At 43.7% G+C, this 14,958-nt stretch overlaps 1 protein-coding gene across 2 annotated transcripts in view; it reads left to right on the top strand.

The window, feature by feature from the left end:
- LOC132471796 (FERM domain-containing protein 5-like) overlaps positions 1–14,958 on the top strand; it is a 55,641-nt gene that overhangs the window by 35,342 nt on the left and 5,341 nt on the right. For both annotated transcript variants that reach the window (XM_060071074.1, XM_060071073.1), the window contains exons 6-14: positions 5,471–5,568; positions 8,022–8,145; positions 9,399–9,486; positions 9,672–9,760; positions 9,887–9,950; positions 11,241–11,332; positions 11,539–11,613; positions 11,820–11,888; positions 12,231–12,337. In XM_060071074.1, the coding sequence (XP_059927057.1) occupies positions 5,471–5,568; positions 8,022–8,145; positions 9,399–9,486; positions 9,672–9,760; positions 9,887–9,950; positions 11,241–11,332; positions 11,539–11,613; positions 11,820–11,888; positions 12,231–12,337 (806 nt within the window). The remainder of the gene's footprint in view (positions 1–5,470; positions 5,569–8,021; positions 8,146–9,398; positions 9,487–9,671; positions 9,761–9,886; positions 9,951–11,240; positions 11,333–11,538; positions 11,614–11,819; positions 11,889–12,230; positions 12,338–14,958) is intronic.

The raw sequence follows: 14,958 nt of genomic DNA, 5'->3' as shown, positions 1-14,958 counted from the left end.
GTGTGTGTGTGTGTGTGTGTGTGTGTGTGTGTGTGTGTGGCCTGCCTTTTGACAGCCAGACAAACTGCTGTGAGAAGCAGTTACTGGGCAGAGATGCCAGTATATCACATAATTCAACTACAGCCCTGAAATAAAACCTCTCCTTCATATGGTGGAGCTGGGACCCTGGCGTCTTTCACCATCTGCTTGTGCTCAGCATTCTAAAACAAACACACACACACACACACACACACACACACACACACACACACACACACACACACACACACACACACACACACACACACACACACACACACACACACACACACACACACACACACATATATTCATATACACATTCTTATGCATGCATACATATACACACATTGCCATACATAACCATACACATACTCAACAAAACACACACAAAACATAAGCAGCCAATCACGACCCACATCATTATAAAAGCGGAGGTGTATTCCTCGGGCGTCTATGACCTTGAGCAGCGGCGTTGGATATGATTGCACTGTGTGTACGGTATGCTGGCTGGGAGCGGGAGCACATCTGAGGTGGTTTAGTATGCAGAGGACCACGCCAGGTGCCTCTGTGGTGGAGTCCCACAGGAGCTTCAGGCAGCACAGCCATCATACGTCATTCATCTGCATCTCCTGCTCTGTCTCTCTCTCTATCTTTGTCTTTCTTCCTATTTCTCGCTATCTTGTTCTATCTCAATCTAGCTATCTCTCTCTCTCTCTCCGTTTCTGCCTATTTCTCTATCTCTCTGTGTCTCTTTCTCCCTCCCTCTCTCCATCCTCCTTCTTTCTTTTGGTCCCTCCCCTCTCTCTCTCTCCCCTGCCTCCCTCTCTACCCCCCTCTCTCATTCTTTCCCTATATCCATATTTGTGTTGTCATGTTTTTCCATTTGGCTGAACATGAAGAGGCTCACACATAACAGTAATATAGGTGCTGCTATCACACTATGATTATGATAGGTGCTGCTTTCATACTATCATTACTATTGGTGCTGCTATTATTACATTATTACTATGGGGTGGCTATCATCACATCCTTACTGTAGGTGTTGCTATCATTATATTATTACTGTAGGTGCTGCTATCACTACATCATTACTTTCGGGGTGCCTATCATTATATCATTACTGTAGGTCAGTGGCGTAGCTTAGTTGTGCTAGGGGGCCCCCCACACGCACACACACACACACACACACACACACACACACACACACACACACACACCGAATGCATCCACTCCCCCATAGGGCCTAAGCCAACAGCCGCCACAACGAGAGAACGCAAAATCATCATCAGAACCATGGACAGAGACTTAGCATCCCTAGATCACACGTCAAAATCACGGAAACATTATAGAGTGGCGAAGTCACGCCCCTTCCGGTAGGGCTCATGGGACCTATTAGATCGAAAAATATGAATGGGTGTCAATGGAGAGAAAATAATTATTTTCTGGTCCCGGTCTTTATATGCCCTGGATTACACATATGTTATTTGTGGATTTAAAGGATAATTTTTCATGCAAAGAGTTCGACCGTTTATTGTGCAATTGTTCAGATAAAGGCTGCAGAGAAAACACAACGAGAAAGACTACACGGCTCGTATATGACGTCACGCTCCCTGCGACTGGCGTGGAGAAGACCGACAATCTTCCCATCGGCATAACTGAAACTCTGCACGTGCCCCGACTTATAATGGTTTTCACCTCTTTCGATGCTTTTATCCTCCCCTTGGAAAAAGCGGTGAAGTGGGGCAGAGAGATCGCCATCTCTGTGCCGAGTTCCAAGGGCGGGTGTGGTGACGTATATCATATGCGTCGAGAGCAGCGAAGAGCTGTAGTTCACAAAGCGGCCTCACATAAAACCTAAAATTATCAAACTTCTTCACGAACATTTTTAGTTTTCTTTGCATGAAAAATTATCCTTTAAATCCACAAACAACATATGTGTAATCCAGGGCATATAAAGACTGGGACCAGAAAATAATTATTTTCTCTCCATTGACACCCATTCATATTTTTCGATCTCATAGGTCCCATGAGCCCTACCGGAAGGGGCGTGACTTCGCCACTCTATTAGGACCACGTACACTGTATTTGCAACACACTGCCAAAAACAAAACATAAATACTCCATTCAGCTGAACACACAACTACATTTCCCAAACAGCACAACTATGGCCTAATCAGAAATGGCCAATGGTAACATACTCATGGCACAGCGGCCATAACCAATAATAAAATAACTGCTCTTACCCGTTCAGAAGTGCGTGCCTTCTGTTCAGCGAACTTGTTGATAATAGAGGTGAAATCCAATTTCCTTGCTCTTTCATTCTCGATTGAGAGTATGGCCAATACACTCAAACGCTACTGTGCCATGGCGCTCCTTAGGGAAGTCTTTATCAATTTGAGCTCGGAAAATGACCGCTCTGCCGTGGCTACTGTCACTGGCGAGGTACAGGAAAAACGCTGTGCAAACATTACGAATTGCGCGCCAGGTCTTTCTTCTCTTACGTAGTTCTTCAAGGAAAGGTTCAAAATCCGGGATTGCTTTTAACTCAGTTTATTGTTAAAGTCTGCATGTTTCGGCATGGTAACTGGCTATGGAACGAAAGTCTAGGAATCGTGTTGAACACGTGTGAGAGATATAACTTTAGCTACTTCGAGCCACCTGCCCATGACTCTCCGCGGGTGTGGGTAGAAATCTCTAGCTACTTCACCTCCAGTGCTCAGGTAGAGACCGTCAAGTGGGCGTGGCCTAGTGGGCGTGGCCGGGGTGCCGTAATGGCTTCGGCTTCTTCATATATCTAAAAGGTGCTGCTATCTGTGGCTGGAGCAGCCTCCAATAAGGTCTTGCTCCCCTTGTGGCTATGTATAGTATTTACGGCTTATATGTTTGGTCCTGCTTCATTGGGTCTATGTGTGGGTAGCTTAGATTCTTAAAATACGTAACACTTCTCTTTACGTTTTTTAGTACCACTTTTTAGCTTGCAAAACAATGCAATGGTATGGCTTAGCTTTTAACAATATGTTAGAGTTGGAGATACTAGCTGTGTTCGAAGTCGTTCGCTATACACTCACTCACTATTCCCTATATAGTGTTCATGATATAGTGCACTATAGGGAACGAACAAACGAGGATTCAGACACTACGCTGAACATTTTTAAACGTCATGTTCGTCAGTAAATGCGCCGGGTATTTGTGTGACGCAGGCAGATGCGCCCACATCATGTAAACAATCCGGGCACTCACGAGGAAAGCTGGAGGTTGGATTGATGTTGAATGTTACATTTCCTTGTTCAAGTTTTTTTTTATTAATTTTGAATGTTACATTTTCTATGTTAGATTCCAAATAAATTGTTGACGTTTCTAAACGAAGACAGAGACTCCATCATTAAATGTATTCGTTTTCGCGATTAATCAGCTTCTTCTTCTCCTTTGGAAAAACACGACCGCATTGCATTGTGGTATACGGGAGTATCATGTAGGGACGTTGTATGTACACTCAAAACATCACAGTGATTGGTCGAACAGATTTCCCAGCAGGCCCTATTCTTTTGTAAATGTTGAAACTAAAAGAAAATAAATTAAATAGCCTAAGTGCGATTGTATATACTTTTTTATTCCTGGCCAAAATATCACTACTGTAACCAAATGACATACATTAAGGCAGAGGAAGATAAAATATATAAGCCACCCTGACTGTGATGTTATGAGAGAAGAGAGTCTATATAACGCGGTCAGTTCCTCTCTCCATTTACTCCAGACAACTTACGCTGCTTTCACACCGCCGCCGGCCGCGGGGGGGCCCGACGTGCGCTAGGCGGGGCCCACGCGAAGCCCCGGCCCAAGCTACGCCCCTGCTGCAGGTGCTGCTATCACTACATCATTATTATAGGGGTGCCTATCATTATATCTGCTATCGCTACATCATTACTATAGGGGTGCCTATCATTATATCATTGCGGCAATGTCCATAATACACGCCAACTAGGTGGCTGTCACACTCCACCTCAGTAACTTTAACGGGGCTCCTTCAGACAAGGACGCAGGGTGGTTGCGTTGAAAACTGGTTAATTGTAAGGTTTGCAGATGATTTATGACGCTTGAGCTCCCATGTTGCAATGCAGGAGATCTCTCTCAAGAGCGTGTGTGGTGATGGCTGGTTTAAACCACAGATTGCTCAATGTGCCACAGATTTGCAGCCTCCCCCAGCCACACAGTCCTATCATTCTGACTTGGGCCAGGTTGCTTAAACCAGCCATCATCCACACACACTCCCACAATCATTGCTATAGGTGTTGCTATCATTACATCATTAGTAGAGGTGTTGACTATCATAACATCATAGGTGTTGCTATCATACTATCAGTGCTATCGGTGTTGCTAACATTATATCATTACTATCCTACTATCACTACAATAGGTGTTGCTTTCATACTATCAATGTTGCTATCAAACTATCAATACGATAGGTGTTGCTCATATTATATCATTACTAAAGGTGTTGCTATCATACAATCAATACAATCGGTGTTGCTATCCTTACATTGTTACAATTGTTGTTGCCAGGGCTGTTTCTAGGCAAAGGCAACCTAGGTCAAGGGACATCACCTAGACATCATCCCCCTAGAGCCTTTACGACAAAAATGTCACCCCACCTAGGCATATACATATGGGGGGCTGTCTCCAGATATATATTTGTATTGTAAAATGTTTAGTTTTTCCCAGCTATCTCCAAATGTAAGTATTTGCAATTCCCAACACATTTCTTTGTTTTCTGTGTGATGAAGATGAAAGATGAAGGGGGAGGGACCAGCTGGGCATGTTCAGTTCACTTTCTGCATTTGATGCCATTTTTCCTGAAGATGGTGTTTCTTATCCGCGGTGCGGGGGGAGTAGGAGATCTCGCCCAGGGTGCCAGAATGGCCAAGAAGCCACTAGGCGTTGCTATCATTACATCATTAGTACAGGTGTTGCTACCATACTATCATTACTATCAGTGTTGCTAGTATTACATTATAACTATAGGTGTTGATGTCAAACCATCATTGCTATCGTTGTTGCTATCATTACATTGTTACCAAAGGTATCATTACATCATTGTTGGGATAGAAAGTAGGGAGAAGGAGACAAAGCTTTTGTCTCAAAGCACACACGCACGCACACACACACACACACACACACACACACACACACACACACACACACACACACACACACACACACACACACACACACACACACACACACACACACACACACACACACACAGCCCTTTGGGCCCTCTTTGCGGATATATTGTGAAGCCTTCCTCACCCAAAGCAGTCTATAAATAAGTCATTAGCCCTCTTTGCTTTAGATCTGCACAGTGGGGAGTAGTTTGGTTCTGGTTCTCCTTATAACGGACCAGAACCTGATGTGTGTGTGTGTGTTTGTGTGTGTGTGCTCTGGTCCACAGATACCTGGTCTTCCTACAGATTAAGAGGGATCTGTATCACGGCCGACTTCTGTGCAAGACCTCGGACGCTGCCCTACTGGCTGCCTACATACTCCAAGGTACACATAATTAACTATTATGCATGGTTTCATCGCCGTATATAAAACCTATTTCAAAAAGCCTATCTAAAATATGCAGGGCTATCATTGAGATGCTGGTGATTTCTTCTCCATTAGCGAGACATTGACCTTTTCTGCTTTCTTCATTTTTCATCTGAAAGCCCGCCCACCCCCTTGCCCTCACCCACCCCTAAGTTGGGTGTAGGGCTCATTGGCATTCAGCCGGTGGAAGGAGAACTCGTGGGCTGGTGAGCCCCGTCGATGTGTGTCCTGCAGTGTAAATGCCCCACTGTGTCCTCGAGTGTCCTTATACCTGCGACAGGGAATGACTCTGTGCTGCATTGCTAAGCACCTCATCAGCTCCCACTTCAATTACAGTAGGATGGAGACATCTGGCACGGCCCCAGGCGTCCACTTTAACACGACTTTAGGTTATTGCATTTGTTTAAGAGCTTTCGGTAGAAACATCTTCATCTTTGTTTTTCCTCCTTAGTTTGTCTTTTATATAGAACATATCGCAGATTCAACTTTTCAATGATTTGATGATTCAATGATTATCTTTATTTTATAATATAGTCATTATATTGTAAAAGTATTATGTAATGACTAGAATAAAACAAAGATAATTGAACGCTATATTTTTCTCTATAAACGTGGATATATATTCATTTTATATGGTCGTGTATGCTGGGGCTGTGGCAGAGATGTTTATATTTCACATTAACCTGCAGGTTTAGTCATTTCCATAGCTGTATATTTTTCTTTATTTCTTCATATTCCTTTTCTGGTGGTGCTGTAGCAGAGCTCTTTATATTTTACATTAAAGGCTAATTATCTTAAATTATGCAGGATATGTTCCTGTGTGGTGCAGACATAGCTCTATATTAATCTTTCCAAATGTATATCTTTCTATTGTTGTCCTGTGTGGGAGTGGTGTTGTAAGGGCTCTTTATATTCAACGTATAGAAAGTGTGTTTACATTTATAGATTTATATCTTTCTATTATTGCCCTGTGTGGAGGTGGTGGTGGTGGTGGAAGAGCTCCTTATATTAACATACATCAAATCTTTACCTTTCTATATTTATATCCTCATGTTGCTGTCCTTGGTGGTGGTTGGTGTGTAAGAGTTCTTTATATTTGACGTGTATAAAGTGTGTTTACTTTTCTATATAACTTAAATATCTAGAAAGGTATATTACTGTACAGTTTTTCTCAGTTGCTTTGGTACATTTCTCAGATCAGAATTGAAATTTTCAAAGCAGTTAGTGCATTTCTCAAAACAATGTGTTCAAATAGCAAAACACCATGGATGACCTGCAAAAGCCAGTCTCTTGCTCAAAATCCTTAGTTCATCTCTCAAAAGTAAATATCTGTTTCAATGAACATGTCAGTGCCATCAGAATGACAAGTCCTTGTGTCATTGTCTACGTATAAGACAGTCAAATTGCTTAGTCATGTTGTCAATATAACAGTGTACTCTGGAGGGATGTTCTGATGTAAACTATGGCTAAAGTTTTGAAGACATTATTGTAAATTGTAAGTTACACCTTAGTGTATGTGGGAGATTGATTGCAAGAGACTGGACAAGATTCACATTTACGCTTTGACTGTTTTGTACTGTAATTTGTTGACAGACCATGTCATTGCTAGAAATGTGAACATAGGAAAATCTCCTTAAACTGTACATGCATTGCTGTCGGAATTACAGTGCAGTCATCCTACAACTCCTGACGTTCCTGTCTGTTGGGCCACAAATTCTCAGACAATTTACTGTAACATTGTGTTGTGCTCCAGCTATATATATACTTGCCAGTTCATGGTTCAGGAGATGCACCTTTGAGCTATTGGTTGATCTAACACTTCACACATTTCCCTTCTTTAGAGAAAGTCAAGATTCACCTGGTAGCAATTGACCAATTCAGGACAGATTTAGAAAAAAGAACAAAAAAAAGAGTCTAATGCCAGTGTATAGAAATGTATAGAAATATGCTTGACATATTATATCAACTTGTTCAACCATTTTGCATGTAAAGACTTATGCAATGAACTGATACCTAAATGTTGTGGGGGTGAGACTATTCCATAGAGACCATTGCAATACATTTTGATCAACATGACATAAGCAATTGATAATGTAGGAAAGAGCAGAGAATTGTACATAATCATGTGCATGGATGTACCAAAGCATTTGCAACGTGTTCAAATAAATGAGAAACTGTTTTTTTCATGTGCACAAGTGACACACTGATGTGAAGATTGAACAGGTAGTTTTGAGAATTTCAATTCTGATCTGAGAAATGAACCAAAGCGACTGAGAAAAACTGTAAATATAGAAAGGTACATGTCCATGTTGTCCTGTGCAGTGGTGGTGTTGCAGCGGAGCACTCTATACTTAACAGGCATATATGTGAAGTGTATTTATCCCTGTACGTCATTGTCCTCTGTGGGGCAGCGGAGATCGGGGACTACGACCCGGGGAAACACCCCGAGGGCTACAGCTCCAAGTTCCAGTTCTTCCCCAAACACTCGGAGCGGCTTGAGCGCCGCATCTCAGACATCCACAAGACCGAGCTGATGTAAGGCGACACCTGGCCCCGCGCCGTGTTCTCCTCCAGGCAACCCCCCCCCCCCCACACACACACACGTCTCCACCCACACCCCCGGCCAACCTTCAGACACGCAGACCAGCCATCCCTCAACCAAAGGCCAGCAGCACCACCACGAGCAAATGTCTCAGGCAGCCTGTGCTGTGGTCGGGGCTGTTGTAGAAACAATACTGTTTTACCATGATTCAGTTATTTAGCTTTGTGCCCAAAGTGGCAGTATTTCTTTCTAGGGCTCCTTGCATAAACTCTAAATACTCTAAGGGAGCAGGTGTACACTTTCTATTCGCCTTAGGAACAGTCGTTGGAAAAGTATGAAGTAAATAAAACACACCAACACATGTTTTCTGCAGTTGGTGTCAGCTTTATATTCAGGAGAGGACATTTCCAATCCAAACCATACCACAACGTTTATATTCAGTATGAAAGACCAGTGTCAATAGATATTCATGGTAATAGATATGTCATTTGAGATCCGCATTTTATGCTGAGTATTCGCCTGTAATTGTATTCCTCTTCCTACTGCTCTATGATACTGTGTGTGTGTGTGTGTGTGTGTGTGTGTGTGTGTGTGTGTGTGTGTGTGTGTGTGTGTGTGTGTGTGTGTGTGTGTGTGTGTGTGTGTGTGTGTGTAACCTTTCATTGAAGCACTGTGTCATGACTTTTTCAAGCCTCCTTCCTCCTTTCCTTCCTGTAAACAAACCTCTCTCGTCAGGCCCTTCATCTTCTCGTCTCTTTCCCTTTCTATGGTTCTATCTTTCTTTATCTCTCCCTCAACTCCCTTTTTCTTCTCTGACGTCTTTCTCTTTGTGTTACGTCTCTTTCTCATCTAAACCAATAATCGCGGAACTATAGCGTCCTCTAGTGTTTATCTTTGTTATTTTCCAAAGGAAAATAATATATATATAATTTTGTGAATACATTTAATTTCGTTTTCAATGCCATTCATTTTCAATGCAATTTTTTTTTAACAATTGTATAATTAGATTAAATGCATTCTTGAATTGAAAGGTCTTTGTTTCTCTACGTCAAGAATTTAAGAAATTAGAAAGGGGAGTTTAGGTTGCAAACCCGTCGGTCTTGCCAGGGCAGAAGCTTCACCAAAGCACAGCTGATTCGGCCCAGTTCTGGCTTACTTTGGCCGGGTTTGTTGACTGCAGGATGGAGCTGGCAGGATAAACACGGTTTAACGTATTTTGTTTCTGTGTTTTCTTTGTTCCAACCAGAGGACAGTCTCCAGACACATCTGAACTCAACTTCCTACAGAAAGCTCAGAGTCTGGAGACGTACGGCATCGATCCTCACCCCTGCAAGGTAACACATCATGTTACTACTGTTGGAAAAATACTATTACATTGACACACTATATGTGTGTGTGTGTGTGTGTGTGTGTGTGTGTGTGTGTGTGTGTGTGTGTGTGTGTGTGTGTGTGTGTGTGTGTGTGTGTGTGTGTGTGTGTGTGTGTGTGTGTGTTTTAACGATGCTTCTGTCTTTCCCAGGATGTGTCTGGTAACCCAGCCTTCTTGGCCTTCACTCCGTTTGGCTTCACTGTACTCCAAGGAAACAGGAGGATACACTTCCTTAACTGGTGCGTCTGTGTGTCTGTGTGTGTGTGTGTGTGTGTGTGTGTGTGCGTGTGTGTGTGTATGTGCATTACATTTTTCTTTGTCTCTGATCACATCATGTCTCTGCCCGACCGCCCGTCTCCCCACAGGGATGAGGTGACCAAACTCAAGTTTGAGGCAAAGACGTTCCATGTTTACGCTAATCAGAAGGAGGTGAGTGCATGCATGATTTAAAACATCACTCCAATGTCGGATCCATGCTCTCGTAGAGAACCAGTCGAGGAACAGCTCAATGATCCATGCTCTCATAGAGAACCAGATGAGGAACAGCTCACTGATCCATGCTCTCATAGAGAACCAGATGAGGAACAGCTCACTGATCCATGCTCTCATAGAGACCCAGATGAGGAACAGCTCACTGATCCATGCTCTCATAGAGACCCAGATGAGGAACAGCTCACTGATCCATGCTCTCATAGAGACCCAGATGAGGAACAGCTCACACACTTCTCACAATAGAGAAAGATGCTTGAAGACACAAAGCAAGAAAATACCCAGACTTTGTCGTAGACTATGTTGCATCATACATATACACAGTGTTAACTATTTAGTTATTCTATCATTTAGCCATTTTCATTTTAAATCAATTATTTGAAGAAGTTTGTGTAAATATTATTTAGATTGCTGGCTAACTCTTTTTGTTGGATAATACTTGGTTAAAGGCCCCTACCCACTAGGTGACAAACCTCTCAATAATGTGTCTGCCCAGAGGGGGGCTGACGTCAGCTCTGGTAAAGTGGTGAAGTGAGGGGGTTTCAAGACATGTGATTTTGCCGCCAGCGAGGAGGGAGTTAGGAGAACAATGATTTCTCCTAAACGGTTTTAATTATCAGGCCGAGGCACACTGAGACTGAAATCAACCATTACTGTGTCGACAGCCATCTGAAGAAAATGTCGGAAAGATTACTTTTTTGTATGACGGGATGATATCTGAATTGTTGTTGTTGACAATTATACGTAAACCTTGGATTTTCTTTTGGTTGTCATTTTGAATGGCTTTGATTTCTGCTTATCTATTAACAAGAGCAGCCAGACCTTTTGTCTAATCTGCAAAAACACAGACTTGCGATGGGCCTTGCAATGTCTGTTTCAGTAGAAATGAATGCGCTGTTCTAGTGTGTACGGCCAAAGTCACCCCCGACTTAAGAAGTCTTTTGACCCAGAACGGAACCCCCCAACCCATAGCGGCAGTAGTTGCTTTTCAGTTGGCAAGACTTGTCATGCCATGTCAGTCATGTCTATGACGCATGTTCAAAACAAGCCTATAGGTTTAGAATTTTTATCCAAGAACCTCCAACCGATACTTCAGAAAGCCACATGCCTTTGAACCGATATAAAACCCGTTTTTAAAAAGATAAAACATTTCTGTTGAACGGGAATCGCCTGATTTGTTTAGCCTCACGCTCAATGAGTGACAGGTGGCCGCTCTGTTATGTGTTTCAGGATAAGAAGATCATCCTGACGTACTTTGCTCCTACCCCCGAGGCCTGTAAGCACCTGTGGAAGTGTGGAGTGGAGAACCAGGCCTTCTACAAGTCAGTACCACCACCACCACCACCACCACCACCACCACCACCACCACCACCACCTACTGGCTGTTTAACTTGTCATGTAGATGGACATCACTCTCCCTTACACAATTCAATTGCGCTGTTGGAAGGACAAGTTTGGTATAAGTTTCCTTATACCAAAGCATATAAAACACTCTCTATATATGTATCTCTATCCTTCTCGCCCCCAGGTTGGAGAAGTCCAGCCAGGTGCGCACGGTGTCCAGTAGTAATCTCTTCTTTAAGGGAAGTCGCTTCAGATACAGGTAGGATACTATCTGTCCGCGCCCAGAGTTTCCGTACACTTTTCTGTACAGCTGTTTACAATGCACTGCTCTGTCATCTGATATAATTTGACGTAAGTCTTAGTTTACAATCAAGCAAATACGATGTGCTTGGTTCTATCTCTCTGGGGTAGTGCTGTGATGTCAGTCTTAACGTCTGTTAACATGATAACTCTTCATTATTCTAGTGGAAGAGTTGCAAAAGAAGTGATGGAACAAAGTGCCAAAATAAAGAGAGACCCCCCTGAGATCCACAGGTTAACCCTCTCACCCTACTAACCCTCTCACCTCTACTAACCCTCTCACCACCCTCCTAACCCTCTCACCTCTACTAACCCTCTCACCTCTACTAACCCTCTCACCACCTCTACTAACCCTCTCACCTCCACTAACCCTCTCACCCCTACTAACCCCATCACCACCCTACTAACCCTCTCACCTCTACTAACCCTCTCAGCACCTCTACCTCACCATGGGGGTTTTGTGATCCGTTGCACCCCTACTCACAACCCTAATAACCTCTCACTCAACCTTCAATGACTTTCGTCGTGCAAGATCTATCTGTGTGACTGATGAAAGTGTGTGTTGTATGTGTATAGAGCTGGCCTGGTCCCTAGTAGGAGCTGTCCCTCCATCACCCATGGCCCTCGTCTGACCAGTGTTCCCCGCACCCGACGGAGGGCTGTCCACATCTCCATCATGGAAGGTAACTTACACACAAGCATTTGCCCTCTTGAAACAAACCCATGAAATGCGCCAGACCCCCAAACACACATAACCAAAAACATACACAACCATGCACACAACAAACCAAAAAGTTTGTCCTCCGGATGTCATTCTTTCAATTCATAGATTTGCTCACTAGAGCAGCCAAGGACAAAAACACAAACTTCCTCTCAACAGTAATTTGAGTGCCTTTGTTGTTGAGTATCTTTGTCACACTTGCGCACGTCAGACATTCTTTCAGTCTCTAGAATTGTATTTGTCTTTCACACATACTCTGCCTTTCTCTGTCTGTTCTACACACACACAAAAGCGTTGATTTGAAGGAATAACTTCTGGTTTCTGCTTCGAAGTCAAAGTACACACCATACTCTGCTAAACAATAGCCAAGGAATGCAATACTACTACTTATGATAATACAGTCAACTCAACTGATGTGCAGTTGAAACATTGGGACGGGGGAACGGGTGCAAGGATCAGGACATTTGAAAGATTTGATAATAAAGACTGGGTAGCCCTGCCCATTCTGCCGGCGATTTGAGTTCACCCTGCAGAAGGGTCTGGAGATGAGCATTACATTTCTTTCTAGTTTCGATGCGTTTTTGCGGGAGACAATCATCAGGCTGGCTTTCCCCCCCCTGGCGCAAGTTTGGCTGGTTTAACACAATGACGACAGGGAAGCGACGGCAAGCATCCAATCGCGTACAGAGTCAGTTGAACTAGGCCCGTCGATCACGCCTCTTGTGCTGAAGAAAAGGACAGCAGCTTCCCCAGACCAACGTGCAATCTACGATTGAGCTTGGTCTGGCAATAGCCAGGCTAGAGACAATAGGCTACATAAGCAGATCAAACATTGCTAAGAATATAAGTTATGACCTCATAGAAATAAAACTTGCATCACACATTTTGTAGAGCTGACCCTTTTGTAGTGCCAATCATGTGATGGATTGACAGATCACAGTGAAGCCCTTCAGACTGATTAAGGGCTACATAAATATGCATCTTCAATGTCTGTGACCCCCTTTTGGGACAAGTACACCATCTCACTAGATTTGTGGAGATATTTGAGCATAGGCCTGTGCACAAATTCTTTAACATTGATTCAACATCATTGCCTTCGACGGACGCACATCACCACCAACTGCACCAAACACCTAGAAGACCGCTTCTTTAAATTCCCAGGAAGGAGGGAGATAAAAGGCAACTAAACAGATACCAGACACACACCAAAACTGGTTTAGCAGAACAGAATCGTCAAATTATATATTAAAACAGTTAAACTAAATAAAACACTTGAATTAGTAATACTTCTTGAACATCATTTTTAAAACAACTGGTTGGTTAAGTTGATTTGGTCAAAATAGTCAAAAAATCCTAACCGTACTCCTCAATGGCACCTAGATGTGTACTAAATGCTCCATGCAGGTAAGTGTCATCAACTATAACAATTAGAGGGTGGGGCTACAACGGACAGAGTTTGTGATTGGCCGATGTTGTCTTATGTGCCGGTACTGTAAGATTGGTGACGAAGAAGATGTGGCCAATGTGGTGAAGAGTGGTGGTTAGGCATTGGGTGACAAATCAGCATACAACGTATGTAGCATAAACAAAAGGAACTGTCCAAAAGTTTAACTTTTGGACAGTCAAGGCTCTGATAAAGTCAAGGCTCTTGTAATTCCAGCAGAACACTGCTCCCAACTCTCACATGCAAGTGTGTTTGTGTGGTTGTATGTCTGAATTTTCAATTGTGTGTGAGTGTGTGTGTGCAGTGTGTTTAGTCGATGTGTTTTACTGTCTCTTGGGTACTTCCACTGTTAGTCTTCTCCTCGTCCTAAGAATAGCCCTGTGACAGAGCACGCCATGTGTCACAACTGACCACAGGCCAGGCCGTTAAAACAGACTGTGGCACAAAGCAGGGCACATTCCATGACCTTGTGTGTCTCTCTCTCTCTCTCTCTCTCTCTCTCTCTCTCTCTCTCTCTCTCTCTCTCTCTCTCTCTCCCTCTTTCAATCTCTATTTCATTCTGTCTAACAAGCAAGTCAGTGCAGCTGAGGTATTACTAGTATCGTAGAGGTGGTTGTTACTCAGAGTCCGGGGCTCAAGAACACATTAGTGACAAAGAGAAAGAGAGAAGAAGACGAATCGGGAGGAGCTAAAGAGACAGTGACGTCAGAAAGAGTTTCAAACAGAGTTACATGGATCGGGTCGACATTGAGAACGACTTAGAGTAAAACACCAGACTGCCAGCCGTCCTCTCTAAGATAGCAAGGATTTCGGGGTCCGACCAGTTTAGTTTTCCGTCACCATGGTGAAGTGTCTGATCCGGATCAAGACCAAGGTGAACGTGCACCTGTGCATGGTCAACCACTGCTACCGGGACGTGAGGGTCCGCGTGCTGTCCCTGGGGCCCAGGCTAATGGCAAAGGCCCTAGGGGTCTTCCCTCTGTTCCCTTCTCTCCCCGAATCCTCCTCCAGTCCATCGGGGTCTCGACTGGGGGAGGGCTCGACGGCTTCGTCTCGGCTAGGCACCCCCCGGCCTGGGGGGCGCCGCGACCCCCAAGGTAACATTGGATCAATTAACTGAATATGACATATCCTTTATA

This window comes from Gadus macrocephalus, chromosome 14 (assembly GCF_031168955.1).
Source record: "Gadus macrocephalus chromosome 14, ASM3116895v1".
In the NCBI taxonomy this organism is placed as follows: Eukaryota; Metazoa; Chordata; class Actinopteri; order Gadiformes; family Gadidae; genus Gadus; species Gadus macrocephalus.
This window is presented reverse-complemented; position numbering and strand designations above follow the sequence as displayed.